Genomic DNA, 16,570 nt, shown 5'->3' with positions numbered 1-16,570 from the left:
TATTAACTCTTTGTTATAATTCATAATTTTTTTCTATAATTATATTGATATTGTGAAAAAAAACAACAATTTATTTAATTAATTCATAATTATACGCTTTTTGGAGACAATAAAAACATTAATTGAAAATTACTTCATATTGATATTTTAAATCTGTACAGCTTTAAAGAGTACTTTAATGGTCTGTTAATAATGTCATTTCATTGATTGCAACTTTTTATCACTTCTACATACAAATATTTCCAGGTATTCTGAAAAATTAAATGGATTGGAATTACAATATACATATTTTGATCGAAATAGTTGAATAGATTTCATATCAATTAGATATTAAGTTTTGTTTTGTTAATCGTGTGAGTTGGCATTTAATAACACTAATAGATTAAACAAGTGTGACTCGATAAAGTATGTTGGTTTTATTTACAAATATTCTTATATCTGTATAAGAAGTCCCTGTACCCACTCACGTACCACCCACGCATCAGGTGGTCCATTTGGCCAAAGCGCCGATCGCTGTCAAAGATGTTACCCATCCCTTACATCGATTATGCATTAGCAACCTCCGGAACTAACGTTATGTCCCCGTGTCTACAGGCTCACTCATCTTTCAGACGGCCACACAGCGATACTTTATGTTCACGTTTGGCGGAAGTTTCTGTCATCAAGATCACGTTTTATTAATATCTAGACGGATATATTTGTCTCGAACAGGAACAGTATCCCTGAGATAAGCTGAGCATTGCGATGGGAGTCTAGCCCGCGCTGCACAGACTAAGATAACGGAAGAGCTGTCTTGGGTTTACTCAATAACTTGTTAACGCCGCTTAATCTGAATAATATTTATTTATATTTATAATTTTTACTTTTCAAGCTCCATGCTTTATGATGATTTATTAAATATAATACATTTGTAATATAAGTGATACACCAGTGAATGTTTCAACGATCTCATCTTTATTTATATTACTTACATTTATATATTTACAAGTGAGGCAGTAACAGTGTCAACGAATCAAACTTACTTTACTCCGTATCACTGCTCATCGTACAACTTAACAAACGCCGGCCGCCGTCTGCGCGCCGGACGCCGCACGCCGCACGCCGCACGCCGCCCGGGCGCCGAGACGCAGACGACGGCCCGTCGGAAATAAATAATTACCCGAAGGCGATCACTTCTAGTCGCTTGGCGACAGAGAGCGGACGCATCGGCCCGGGACCGGAATTAGACAACTTCGATGTGAGAGCGAGCGGGAGCCGTTGCGGGAGGTGGCGTATGAAATTATACTTATCTCTAGTACTCGTTAAAAAATAAAAAATTACTATCACTAGCGTAACGCTTCGATATAATAACGACGGCATCGAATTTAAAACACGCGTCCCCGTAACGACTCCCCGCGGTCGGGAACGCGCGACGCATCCCGGGCGGAGACGCGAGGCGCGTTTACATTATTTAAAAGATTTCATATATTTTAATATTTATAATAATATGTACAAACTTTACAGAGGTCCCAGCGATGGATTCGCTGGGAGATTACCGATAGTATATTAAATAACGACGCGCCGTCATCGGACCTCTCGCTCGAGCGACAATAATAACTTATAACGTATCAGAGAGGTCCGCGAACGTACGTCACACACGTGCAGGACACGATATTTCACAGAATCCGCTGTGCGAGAGAGACGGCACGCGGCGGACGCTATTTTGGTGAGTCCTCGTCGTGGCACTGCAACCTGGAACAATGATCGAGAACCGACTTATTATTTCAGATATAGATCATTCGTTTTAAGCATTATGTGTTGGATGAATGCCGAGTCGAACGTGATTCGATAATACTAACGGTAGAAGGAGAGCTAGTGCGAGGAGCGTGAAGATGCGCGAGACGCGCGGCGCGGCGAGCGCGGCGGCTGCGTACAGCAGCACCGCGCGTGCGCGAGTCGCCGCCGCACCGTTGCCGTGCTGCATGGCGGCCGGCTGTTCGCCTGTTATAATCAATAGCGTTTTGTGGCAGATTTTATTGAATTGAATACGATAGACCGTAAATTACTGGAAAAAAATATCTAATATATTAATTAAAATCATATATTTTTGTAGCATAAAGAAAATTGGAGCTAAATATTTCAGTCACGAAAAGCTATCCGGTAACTGAAACGAGTGGATAAGGGTAGTGTAATATATTATATATATAATTATTTTATATCCGAAAGAAACATTTCTAAGATGCGTTAAGGGTTCTTAAGGGTGAATAATAAATAGTTTTGCGTTCCAAACTAACCGCTGAGCACGTGGAGCACGACGGACGCGGAGTCAAGGTTGGAAGGCGAACACGAATAGTTGCCGGAGTCCTCTCGCCGCGGATTGTATATTATCAGGTTTCCAATCTTTAAATTAAAATCACATTATTTATGTATTTTTATAAATAATATTATATACAGAATATTCATGTCATTGGTAATCTGAAAAAAATGTCATTTATGGAATAAATATTGTAATACAGGGAGGAAGTAACGCAGGTGGACTCTCTATTCGACTGGAACAATTGAAGTTAAGGAGCAACGCGTAAGCTAGGCGAGCCCGAAAGTGTATGATTTCATCATGCTTAACTCAGGCTGGTACTGAGGATTGCTCGAGAGAAAAACTTTCTTTGCGCTGTCCCGGGATTTGAACCCGGATATCCGGACATAGGCCTCAGGATTTTCAATCTTTTAAGCTAGCCACGAACGTCATGATACATTATGAATGTGTAACTAATTATAAAACTGTATTGAAAAAGGTTCCGTTAATCATAGATATTAAAAGAATCTTTCAGACGTTCTGCAAGTGTAATATTAAATATTACAAGGTACCTGTACGATCCGTCTGCAGAAGGATCTTAATCTAACAGAAAAGATACTTAATAGTAAGTATAATTTGAATATTTTATAAATGATGTACCGTAGTGTCGGGTGCTAGGCGCTCCATCCTGATCTCGACGAGGCTTCTGTCGTAGTTGAGGACACGTTCGTCGTTGTGATACCAAAATATATATGCGGGTTCCTCCAGAGCTTGCGTGATCACACACTTCAAGCTCACCGTGCTGCCGGCCTTGACGTAAAGGTCAGATTCCCCGACGATCTCGATCTTTGGCACTGAAAGTGGTATTTGTAGTTGACTATATAAATTACAACGTCATGTTATATTTTATAAGGATTAAGACTTGATAGGCGACTGTCATGCTAAACGACGAAACTCTAAGCTATGCCGTTGTGCTTCAAAGGACGAATGAGTTATTTCAAGCGCAGCGTAGCACGGTTAAGTGAGTTATTAGTGGGCTACTTAACCGCTACACGAGTGCCACTTACCGACGACGTTGAGCTGTACGAAGTGACTCATCTTGGGTTCGGTGCCCACCTGACACTCGTACACTCCCGCATCGCGCGCTTGCACGTACTTCACCTGGAATTGTGTGATGTACAGATGTAGACATTTTATCGTTAAAGTAATTCCCATTAAGAGGACAGTCCTTGCGGAACGCCAAAATAGCGCTTACTATTTTTAAAATATCTTAAAACTGGAGCATTGAATATGGATAAAAAAATACATTCAGTATCTCAATAGATATATCTCAAGTTTCACCGCATGATATTTATAAAATTTGTATCAATAACCTGGTAAATTAATCGTCAACATCACTCCAAACACTGAAATCGACCTTTTCTATTAACATTTTTTAAGCTATTTAGCGGCTAGTTTATACATGTATTTTTGGTTAAATGGGGACACGAAACTGTAAATAATAAGTTCACCGTGTTCAATTTCTATTATATCTCACAATATTATAGTAATTTTTATTTAAATATTGCTTACTTTTTGGCATTCGTCGTCCATACATTTTAGTATGGAGAAAATAATTTGACGGTTTTGACTTATTATTCGACATCGCTGTCAATAAATTTTCAGTCCCTCCCCAGAGCTCAAGGTGAGAGCACGTCAATTTTTATTTCGAGCCGACTCTTATAATTTCGCAAAACGTCTACGCACACATAGACAAGTTAGCATAAGGGTGGGGCGCGAGTGTCGTGGGACACAATTGTTAATTTTTATGCTGCGGAGCTGAGTCTTCCTGTCAGGGACGATAAATGAGGACTCCACTGAAGATTGGAATCCAATGCTATTCCCAAAAAAAACCGTAATATTGGCTACATCAAGACGGCCACCATTTAAAGATATATTATAATTTTGCTTTCTAAAATTTGGTAGAGTAAAAACTACACATTTTGTTTTTTGAGTATTCGAAACTAAATTATTTACTGTAAACCAATCGTGTATCTGTGATAATGCACCGTTCACATCGTCATAGTCAGTTTTTTCCTGTCTACCTTAAAAATCAGTGAAGTATCGTCAGCAAACAACATTATAACACAAATACCTTTAACATAGAAAGGAAGATCATTTATATATACTAGAAATAGAAAGGGACCCAAAATTGATCCTTGTGGAACACTCATTTATAACGTATATCCAGAAAACTTTATGCCATTAATGAAAACTTGCTGGACTCTTTGACTTAAATATGAAGCAATGAGATCAAGAGCTTTACCTTTAATACCGTAGTATTTAAGCTTATAAAGAAGCGTCTCGTGTTCTACACAATCAAATGCTTTAGACAAATCACAGAATACTCCAATACCATTCTGTGATTTTTGTCAAGCATCGTAAATATGTTTAAGAAGTGCTATTCTCGCATCAGTTGTCGAGCGACCTCTTGTAAAACCGAATTGCTCACTATGAAAAATAGTATTTGTACCGAAATGGACGAGAAGTTGATTTAAAATATTTTTTTCGAATATTTTACTTAAAAATAGAGTATTGAAAAAAATTATATTTAACTTCGTTATTTATATTTATAAAATTTAAGAAGTGATTATTTAATGTGTCTTTACTTTAATTTAATTCGGTATATCTACCAACCTTAAAATATCAAGAAAATAATTATTATTATTTAGTTAGACGAAAGCAGTTGAAACAATAAAAATCATAATGAATATTTGGCATCTTAATGCACTCTGACCGCACCCTTTGCTAACAAATAATTTATAATTGCGTTTGCGAGTGACAACCTTATAGCTAATACATTACTCGTAATTAAATGTATTTTTATAAATCCTACGTTATGAACGCGCAATGAAAATTTAATTTATTCGTTGCACCGAAAACAAGCAACTAATTATCTCCGGGGATGCGTACGATACACTGCACAATGCAACTGTATTATTGAAAAGTACCTATGTGTGTGTTCTAAAATTAATTCCCACGCTTACAAACTACGCTCTTAAGTTGTGATTTAAACTTTATTGTAATAAACGATTCTCCAATCTTTACCAAACATCAAATTTGAAGATCCGCAACCTTTGACTTTCCGGGTTTTCCCGGAGGTCTGCTGTGCTTGTGCACTCGATGTATTCGCGCGTGTTGTTGTCGTATACATATATTATTAGTATTATAAAACAACTAGTACGATTCAATAGTTTTAAATTATATTATTTATTTTAATATTTCATAGAATGGACACACCATATTATATGACTCCAATCTACGTTTGATTAATTGCCTTAATCTATCTCGCTTGCTCGCTCTTCTGGCATTAAGCTGTAATAGTGTGTACTGCAGTACAGTGGTGTGGCCAACAATACGATAGTATTTACATTATAAAACATAGCTAGTGGAGGGACCTTATTTATATACAGATCACATAGTTGTGAAGTATTATGTACCTGCAACGTCCACGTGTCAGTCGCCTCGACGAGGAACGCCTGAAAGCGCTCGTCAGCTATGAACGTGAACCGGTCAACGGTGAGGATGTGCGCGTCGCGGCGCCGGATCCAAGACACAGATTTGTTACTCAACTGTCGCACCTGAAACGATTCCTTAATGTTGAGATGCCACGTTGTTTACGTTGAGTATGTTGCAAGTTATGACAGGACTCTAACGTGTAAATAATAAACTACGAGAATGTCTGGAAACATAGCACCACTACTATTCCACTAAAGGTATTTGGTATTCCTGATACTTATTGTAGTTTCCAAGTCGATCGGAGCGATAGTTTCGGGAAATCTCGTGATGAGTCAGTGTTATTTCGCTTATATATGGGTAGTATATCGTAGATATTAAGGCGAGCAACATATAAATAACTAATGCAAAAGAGAAGACATGAATGATTTTGCCATTCTTGCTTCTGTCATTTATAACAAGAATGAATAATACTTATTATGGTACACCACACGCGTGCCCAATAGTTTGATACTCAATTAGTAAATTGTAGTTATTTTCAAATTGTAATATGATTTTTGGTAAAAGTACAATTTTCTTGAAGTATACTGTAATTCAACTTTTAAAAATAATTATATTAATACTTTTATTTTCCTTTCCGCCCACAAGAGGCAGTCACCGAACCAGCTATTGAGGCTTACGACAGTAACCCATTAATTATAAGATAATATCTACTCTATATAATAATAATTTGTTCGCAAAGTATTTTTTATAAATTAGCTCATTTAACATGTCCAATTTTAACTGTTCCAAGTGAAGCTCGGTTCAGCGTGGAATTAGAATGTATAGAATGAAATACAATATTCGGTAGGTATGAATACCTTGCAAGGAAGGTAGGCGTGTGTCCCCAGCTGCGCCGTGATGTTGTTGGGCGCCGAAGGGTCGAAGTACGGCCCCGTGTACAGGCCCACGTAGCGCCGCGCGCGCGTACCGCCGCCCCCGCCCGTCTCGCCGCAAGACAACACTGGAATGTGACCAACGTTTTCTTTAGCTAAAACAATTACACAGCGCAGTTACATTCCAAGTAATACATCGAAATATATATTATCTGCTTAAAATTATTGAATTAAAATCACTCGATCGCCTCCGAACACGACATAAAAGTAAAAAGAAAAATATTTTCGTGTGTAAATTGTGCTTACAGTTTGGCAAAGAAGTGAGTCGAGAAAGTAGTATTGTTAGCGATTATCTGCGTCCAGTAGGCCCGGGAGCATGCCCATCAAGGCTCTATCGGATACTTTTCGACTTTGTTGTTCTTTACGAAGGGTTGGTAAGGTGTTGTTGTCTGACAATCTTTAAGAAGATATCGGTGGGTTCCGTAAGTGATGTCACCGCATAATAAGCTAATTTGGATTGTTGTTTCTGTCGTGTCCTGATAAAATGTCGTCAAATTCGTAATTCTGTGATTTTTGGAAAATTATATTCTTTATTCAAGTAGGCTTTAAATTGTCCCTTTTCAGGCCGATATTGAGCACAAAGCTACCGCCGGCAAGAAACCCATTGGATACTCTTTTCCAACATTTGGAAAACAAAGTTATTTCAATGAAATACAATTCAAATATAATGTATCCTGCTTGAAAGTCAACAAGTACCGGCCCATACTTTTTATCGTCTATATTATTTATTCATTGATGTTTTTTTTAAAACGATATTAATTTATGAATTTTCGAAGTTATACATTTCTGCAGAATTTTATTACATATCCTAGCCCCAGAAAGTATTTATTGACTTAGCGGATCCGGAAACTTGCCGCTTTAAGCTTATCCTTACTTCTCCTGTTTATGCAATGATTATTGCTATCGTGTACTATACATAGCATTCTATTGTAAATATATTGTGATGCAAATGTAAATATTGATGCTTCGTTAAAAATATTTCGACTTCAAGAGAAGTCGAGACTCCTTCAGTTTAAATGATTACTTAAATCGATATTTAACTTCTACTTAAACTATATGGCTAAAGTACAGGTAACCCTCGTAGCGGGTTTTATAATAGCACGTGCGCTCTTAGGATAATTCTAGATGCACTGTCGTTATAAATAATTTAGTAGTCTTTTAAACAAAGACTTTAAATCAGTCTCTAGTCGTAGTACGTAGTAGTTAATAATATAAGAATGCTATGTGCGTTATATGCGCAAGGAAAAGAAATTCAATACAAAAACTCTGCTTTACAGTTCACGACCAACAAGTTACAGCAGCTCGTTGCACTCTAGAGTTTTACATAATTTATGTGACGACTTGATGCGCGCCTCTACTAAATATTCGGAAGCGATACGAGTACGTACCGCAAACTTTATGAAAATGTTCTCGCATGGAATGCGGCGGATAATCCCCGCGCCGACGACAAATTCCTTCGCTAACTTTTAATATCAGTCGTGTGCATAAAGGATCAGTTTGCACCCTCGGGCATCAGGAACGAGGCGTCCGATGTAGTTTACGGGCACTTATCGAGTTCCGCGATGTATCTTTAAGTGAAAACTTGCAACCTCACTGCTCGACCGTGATGAGTTTTCATTTCCATTTCAGATTTCCTGGGAGGCGTCCAATAGCGGAGAGATTTATGTGCGCAAAGAGTGGTGGCGAGTGTCGGCGAGTGGCGGGGAATGGCGGCGAATGGCGGCGAGTAGCAGAGAGTGGCGGGTGGCCGCGGGGAGCGAACGCTTTAATTAATTACTATGGAAGCCGCGACGAGCGGGCGCCTCGCTGGTACTGCGGTTTCTTTACTGCCGCTATGCTTGATATCTTTAATGCTTTTAAGTGAGGATTTGCGAGAGCCGCTTCGGTTTGCGGTTTTAATAATGCTTCGGGGTTCCTCACCTCATCTATCTCATCTTGGGTAAAAATTCATCTTCTATTGTGATTATTTCTGCTCAGTTGTATCGCACTCGTTCACCTAATTATAATATTCATTTTGAGAATTACCGATTTTAGCAGTTTGCCGCGGTTAATAATGACCGACGCGTCTTTTTTCCACGAGGCCATTATTTCTGTTTGGGTGAAGAATGGAACCGACAATGGTTAATTATTAGCTCACGCGTCCGTACTGAGGCGTGAATTGATGTTATTTGATACGTTTTCTAAAAAGATCTGCGAGTCGGCTGCAGTTGGCCGTCGGCAAGTTGGATCATAGAAAGCGTTCAAAGCGAGTTTAACTCCGCGGAAACTCGCCGCTTGACCGCTAATTCAATTTGGCTGCGGTTAGAGCTTGGTCATATTTTTAAAAATAATAAAACTTTATAAAAAATATTACGCCTGCTTAATTTTAAATGGCGGAGGCTGTAAATGTACTTTATTAAATTAAATGTAGATCCTCCTGTCAATTCTATTCATTATATTCAGGTTCTATAGAAAAAAAACTGAGGAATTCATTTGACTTTGTTGAGTTATAAATACTCAGAACTCAAATCTTACAACTAATGATCAAAATGAAAATATCTTCAAGTGCGTTGGTTCACTCTATAGAATAGAATATCACACCAATAGAAGCGCGCCGGCTGAGCGCCACGGCCGGGCGCTGCTGCCTGCGTACTGAGCAGCTCGCGCTCTGTTTAATTGGCGACAACTTGAAATTGATTGACACGTTCCATACAACGCAACTATGCACATGCCAAGTGCTTAACAATTATTATCTTTTATATGTTCCTGTCTATACTAGACAGCGCTTCGTTAGCAGCCGGTTGGTGCTTCTGATAGCAATTGGTTATAAGCGATGTTAACTTTAAAAACTAAATGTATTATAAATAATTGAAATCTGTTAGCGCCTTATATTTTATAATGTAACGTGTGCTTTTATTCGCATATTTTAATTTAAAAGCATAAGGTTGTAAATATCAGCAGCTTGAAATCGCTTTTATATTTAAAGTTTACAATTCGAGCGTCTGCTGCGAGGGTCGGATTAATGGCTAGTTGAAATATTTAGTCGGCTACAGGCTACAGGCTACTGGCTACAGGAAACGACCGCAGCGGCGGCTCCGCGGCGGGGGGCCATTACATGCTGTTAGCTGGAGTAATGAGCGCTTTAATACAGAACTACCACATGCACGTTACGGTTATATCAATTAAATATACCAAATTTATCTGCACTAAAAATATTTTTTTTTAAATTCAATTTTACATTGAAAACTTTAATGTACTTCTCAACCACAAAGTGTTATTATAATATTCTGAACAAAGAAATCGAATAAAACACAAATAAACATCTCGAAAACTCTGCGTTCTTCCGCGTATGACGTTTGATACCAAGCGAAACATATCTAAAGTAATGCCAGTTTTAACAAAAACAATAAAAATATATTTGTTATTAAAATCCTTTCATTATTGTACTTGAAATGCAGGCAATTATTAATTTAAATATTTTGTTTTATTTGTTAAGCAAAATGAACTGTCCAATATTCTTTAGATATGATATAAATTCCACAAGGACAGGTCGCGATGTCTTCCTACTCGCATGCACTCTATACTATACGTATCTCGCAAGTCACCACGTGTAGTTGTCACTCGAAGTATTATTTTCTCTACGACAAATATTTCCATATCGCAGCCACAGGAAGTCGTCTGTAGCATTATAGTATTGTTACAGTTATTATTCGACCCTCTTTCATGGAGGAGGTATTATTACAGCACGGTAGTCCTTTGGCCGGCCGCCAGTGGCCCAGATCCGAAAGCAGATGGCGGAATGTATCCACACCATTTCACTCAAGCAACAATGACCTCAAAATTGTATTCTTTTTTATTACGACTTCTGATTTGCTCCGCACAGAAGCTCATCGTCACGATACTCTTATTACGTAGTACTTTCCTACAATTAAATTGCAATGGAGGTCGTTTTGTGTGAGAAATGTTTAGGGAAATATAATCAATAGAAGTAGCGCGTTGGAACTCGGCCGGAGGTACGTCTTCAAAATAAAAGAGGAAGGTTCTATTTTAATCTTTATTGTCACTGAATTGTGAAAATTATAAGCAAATTTTTATATCGTAAACACGCAAGTGTCTTCGCAGCGACCCATCGAACACATTCGGTTTGTAAAATTATCTTAAACAGTTTGATAAATGTCGTATTCGTCCATTGATCAACAATTTATGAACTAAGACGTAGGGAGTTCGACGTCGTCGTCCTTGGTCGATACTAAGCGCTGTTCAACAAAGTTCCAAGTGTCGTAGATCAGACGTTTGGGAACCACATTATCTGTAACGTACATAATTATAATAAACTAGTGACTGAGCGCGAAGCTACTCGGTTCGAAGTACAAGACACCGAAAATTTATGCTAATATCTCTCCAAAGGCGTGATGCGTGAGATATATAGAAAAGTACAACTTTAAATTAAGTAACATCGCTGAGCTAAGAACTCCCGCCTTTTGATGAGGATTTGAGCGAATTCACCGCGCTCCTCTAACGTATTTCGGCATCAAAGTATTAAGATGTTATTAAAGTAAATTTAATGACATGAATATATCTAACGAATGCTTCTTAGATATTGTTATGCCCCTCGTTACGACTTCCTTTGTTGTCGCGAGCACCACACTCCGCCGCGCACGCCGCGCCGTGACAGCTGTCGCTTGCCAGTTGCCAGTTGCCCAAATATACTAACAACCTATTATCATAACTTTTGGTTTAAGCTCTCTCTTCGCCTCAGCTGATGAATTTGATAGTGCAGGTATTTCGTTTTAAAGATGTAGGTATATATTGTTATACGGTACGCAGTATAAGACAGTCGCTTCCCGCTGTCCGTCCGTCCCTGTGTATGCTGACATTTTTAAAAGCACGGATTTTGATGCGGTTTTTTAGTAGATAAAATGATTCAAGAAAAAGGCTTACATGTATTATACATGCATAATTTACTAGATAAACACTTATAATTGTACAGGTTTCTAATGTGATGTCGTAAAGAACAATTTTTTTTTGCGCTTACATTGCAAACGCTGGCTGAACCCTACGAGATACATCAAAATAATGTACTACATTATTGTACACCTTAAAAAAGTCTGCGATGTATATTCGAGTTTTACATATGTCGATCTCTTAGGGATAACCCACAGTAAGCAATTTTTTATCCTTTACTTTTTACGAGAAATAATGGCTTCTTTACGAGCAATACAGTATTTATCTTTATGCAATTAAATACCTTAAATACATTGTGAATTAAATATAGATCAATATGATTACATGACCCTTTACAACATGCCGGGGCGGGACGCTAGTAAGATTATAAAAGGTGCCGATTGATCTCTATTGACATTGACAAAGTGTATTTCAAATCATGGCAGAGATTTTACTATACAATGATAATGGCAACCCCGACAGCATGATATCTCGGATTAGAAACTTATTCGAGTTCTTATATTCGAGTAGCAAGTGTATGGCGGGCTGCGATGCTCCGCTTGCTCACTAGCCCGCGTAACGACTACGTTATCATGCTATTATGCTCCTTATTTCGAGCGTCTTAGAGCTGTAATGAGTCGGTCCGCTCGGGCCTACTGCAGCCTCGACACTGGCGCTGGCCGCGCGCCAACGCTGAATAGCGGATTCTACTTACCCTATACAATCAGATTCTGTACACGTTCATTTACTTAGACTTTAGAACCAATTATTAACTTTGCAATAATATTGAATTCATTTACCTATTCTTAGACATCAAATTCTACAAATGTAATTCGTTTTAATGGTTACAAGAGTGAACTGCGCGACACTATGGGCGATATATAGAGTTGAATGTTTAATACACCACCTCGTCACCTCGTTACACACGAATCTAGTTCGGATCCTTCGCGGCGGATTATTTTTAAGTGAACGCTCGAAATTCATCATCAATAAAGTCTGCGCTATTTACATTTGATTGACACGGGAAACATAAAAATTGAGGAGTTATACGAGGGAGCTGTGGAGGTTCCTTCCATCCATCACCGACATCCGGCGGGACGGGGTGCGAGCGGGACGAGGTAGGTCGACGGAGTTTGGTGAGAGTGAGCGGTGGAGGTACGGGGAGGATGCGGGCGAGTGCGGGGGTGCGCGCGGGAGGCCGGTCGTACCGGACGCGATAAAAAGCAAATTTATTCGGATTCGAGCGGCCGCGCTCCGACTTGCCCGTGATACCACGACCGGCGTCGATAAAATAAAATATCGATGTACTAAACAAACTTAATGCTCTTGTATAAACAGAAAAACAAATACGAACAAAGAAACTGACGATTTCTGGCTCGGTGAGTACAACATTTTTGAATTAATTTCACCTAAAATGTTCTTATTTATTCGAAATTTGATTGATACAATTTTATTTATCTATAGTCATGTAACTCAAATTAAGGTCACAGTACGCACTCAGTCATCGCGGTGCCGTCGCGCACATCCATCGGACATCCTAAGCTCCGTTGACGTGCATTATGTGATGATACTACGAAAACAAACCCTTTATCGCAATATTTAGTGTAGTTATTTACTACTCAGCTGCTATAAAGCGACCACCGCCCGCTTCACCGGGAAGCCGAGCCTGTGCTGAGCAACGCGATAAAAGTGCGCAGTGTGCAAAAATAATAATACTATACAACTGCGACTTGTGTTTTTTGAGGAGGATACTAAATAAAACAAAAGTACAATAAGGAGACAAAAATATTTTTATAAAAAATGTACTCGTAAATTAATAAATGTATGCCACACTTTGAATTATACCGTATTCCATACAGATCTGTTCCAATGATTTATTTAAGTATAGAATATAGCTCAGAGACATAAGGCTTAAAACTATTTCAATGTTTTATGTCAATTAAGTAGTGCAAAATATTTGTTTTACATAATATTGACTCACCGCCACCAGCGGACAACTCGTTGTAAAATGTTCAGCAGCTAGTTCGACCTGGGCGAAGTTATTAGTTCGTGAAGGACAACCAGATTAATAAACACCGTATAACTAATGAAAAATTGCGCGTTTGAATGATCAGTCAGGATTAAATTGATACTATTAAATTAGCAAAGGATTCTCAACGCGGAGTGACGGTAGTGCGGGCGCAGCTGGCGCTCGGCCAGTGGTAGATCGATCAGGTCAGGCCCCGGTGCCTGTCATACCCCTATCTACAGCCCATATTGGCCATTTATTTACATTTACACATACATGTTGAATATCCGTTATGAAAACTTAACCTTGTCGGTTTGGGGTCACTCAGTGACGGAATGATGTCTTCTTCTTTCGAACATGAAATGGAAGACGACAACAAGAGAGAAAAGTCATAAGTTCAAAAGTTATGTAACGATTTAATTTCTAGGTTTATTGTAATCAGGAGTAAGGAGATAGTTGGCGAGCGACGGACGCGGGACGAGACCTCATTGGCTGAAGCAACCTCATTTAGTTCGAGGCTTCCGTCGGAGCGGCGCTTCCCAGTGACTTCACTTCCTGCTTAAATATCGCTCTCGAAGTTTGTACCTTCAGTGGATTGTCTCTGGACTATAAACTAGAGTTTACGTTTCTCTGAAACTACCGCAGACTAACTTCGCAAAATTGCATGTTATTAAGAAATGCCGTTTCTTGTTTTGAATAATTAAACCAAACTGAGCTTACAAGAATGCTTTTTCCTTTATGTTGATTGATTTATAAAATGAAATCCATGAAGAACATTCGTGTTTATACAGCTCGCATAAATAATCGTTATATAACACGATTATAACGTGTATAACAGCGAGTAAATATCCCACTGCTGGGCAAATGTGAAATTCGATTCATGTCCGAATGCACGTTCAGACTTCAGGCGATGAACTAACTGTAGTGGCTGCGTTGTTTTGAAACATAAAACGCCTTTTGCTTTTCAAATAACACGTCTTCGCTAAAAAAGGGGATCATTTAACTTTATGTAGTAGTAATACGTAGCAGTGGACTAGTGTGGTTCCTTTTTTCCGCAGCCACCAATAATTTTGATGTGCCTTCATAGCACTATTTTAAATAGACATACAAACATGTACAATGATTATTGCCCTAAGTAATACCGATGGCAAGATTTTGCAATTGAATATTTCTAAAATGTCGTCAATGTAACAAAACCAATTACTAATTTGGGTGAAACAAATCCTTACATATAGTTTTACTAAGTAATAATAAAAAAAATCTCGTATTCCCACCATTTAGTTAGTCCGGTCGATTGCGAAACAATAAAACACAACTTATAACATTTCATTCCATTTCATCGCATACAGAAGCACACATTTTGTTAATTCTCTATAAATTTGAAAATAAATAAATCATTTTGCCAGCCTCCGTACACTTCTTTCCTAATCTCATGTATCAGATTGTGGGATAGTATTATTTTGATGTCTGGCCCACCCTATGTACCGTAGGCATTACATGGGAACAACAGCCTAAGGCCCGTTTCAATAACTCATTAACGATATTGTATCAATATTGCATCTTGCATAAGAATTCCATACCATACTCTTGGTACAATTCTACTATTTATGAACCGTCACTTTGAATATCTTTGCCATAGTAGCTCCAAGCTTGTTGTGCCTGGTACGTTCCAAATGTGTAAAGTATTAAATCATGGGCACTTAAAATAGGAAAGTAGAAGCCGGGAACTTCGGCATTCACATATTGGAAATGAGCCTCTCTTCTATTCAGATTATTCGCAATGACGTTTTCGCTCCGCGGATTGCGACTGCTCCGTTGGGGTAGACGACGTATTATTAATGGTTATCGTCCGTCACGTTGCTTTGTTTTTGTGATAATATTTATTTTGTCATCAACATTAACAATATAATTTAATTTCAACGAGTTATTCCAAACTATACCCGCCGAGTAATGCCTATTATTTCAATCCCGTAGCCCCGTATCCCGTAGGATAAAATGTTATGCGAGCCTTTTGGTGGTATGTATTTTATGTACTTCATTTTGCAATCGAATTAGAATTATCAAACGTCGTGTCGGTGTCGGTAACGCCGCACACCCGCGCCGCACTCAGGCGATCCGCACTCATTAAGTAGTAGGAGGGAGTCAACACACCCGGAGAAGCCCGGGTTAATATTATCCCGACTATTTAGGTATTAGGGTGGCGTTCATCACGCGGCAGTTATTGACATTTAAAGGTGAGATATTCTTATATTTTTGGAAATACTACCAATAGGTAAGCATGTATGTCTGTTACTGAATACTAACAGCTTCCTCGTGTCATGTCGTCGATATCTACGTATGTCTATACTAATATTATGCGAGAGTAACTGTCTGTTGTCTGACGACCAACCCTCAAACCAGGCGCGATGCCGCGGGTGACAACTGTTTTTACACAAAGTCTTGCTCCAAGAACACTCTCACGAACTGAGACGCTGAGTTAGTTCAGTACTTTGCTTCTTCTCGTGACTTCGTTGCCGTGATTTGTGGATAGCGAGTCCATTTTATTATTACTTATATCACATAAGGTATAAAATTAACATGAAAAACAAAGGACGCGAAAGACTATACAGTCGATTGAACCGCTTGTTTTGAAATATCACGTAAACATTCGACCTTAAAATGTTATCACAGAAGCTTAATTTCTAAGTTTAATAAGATAATATTTAAACTAAAGGCACTCGTGGTGGTGAAACAAATGAGAGCGCGCGGTGCTCGCACGCCTACATTAGAGTAACAAAGCGGACTGGAAGCCTTCATTAAGCACTCGCCACTCGGCACCTTCTCTCCGACACGCTCCACATTTCATGAGGTGTGTTTCGATGTATTTATTTAATTCATTTGTATGAATTTCTATTTATAATAACTAAGCCCAGATTCACAAAGTGATTCTTAAGCAAC

The 16,570-nt window shown here is 38.7% G+C and overlaps 1 protein-coding gene across 1 annotated transcript in view; it reads right to left on the bottom strand.

Annotated features, from left to right (window-relative positions):
- Nucleotides 1–824: 824 nt before the first annotated feature.
- LOC113395995 (junctional adhesion molecule C-like) overlaps nucleotides 825–16,570 on the bottom strand; it is a 121,977-nt gene continuing 106,231 nt past the window's right edge. Inside the window, exons 3-9 of the mRNA XM_026633760.2 lie at nucleotides 6,628–6,770; nucleotides 5,752–5,892; nucleotides 3,340–3,433; nucleotides 2,933–3,126; nucleotides 2,274–2,379; nucleotides 1,839–1,980; nucleotides 825–1,731 (exon numbers count right to left, since the gene is read on the bottom strand). Of these exons, the coding sequence (XP_026489545.1) occupies nucleotides 1,698–1,731; nucleotides 1,839–1,980; nucleotides 2,274–2,379; nucleotides 2,933–3,126; nucleotides 3,340–3,433; nucleotides 5,752–5,892; nucleotides 6,628–6,770 (854 nt within the window). The 3' untranslated portion in view covers nucleotides 825–1,697. The remainder of the gene's footprint in view (nucleotides 1,732–1,838; nucleotides 1,981–2,273; nucleotides 2,380–2,932; nucleotides 3,127–3,339; nucleotides 3,434–5,751; nucleotides 5,893–6,627; nucleotides 6,771–16,570) is intronic.

This window comes from Vanessa tameamea, chromosome 14 (genome assembly GCF_037043105.1).
Source record: "Vanessa tameamea isolate UH-Manoa-2023 chromosome 14, ilVanTame1 primary haplotype, whole genome shotgun sequence".
In the NCBI taxonomy this organism is placed as follows: domain Eukaryota; kingdom Metazoa; phylum Arthropoda; class Insecta; order Lepidoptera; family Nymphalidae; genus Vanessa; species Vanessa tameamea.
Note: the sequence above shows the minus strand (reverse complement) of the source record. Positions and strands in the feature narration are given on the sequence as shown.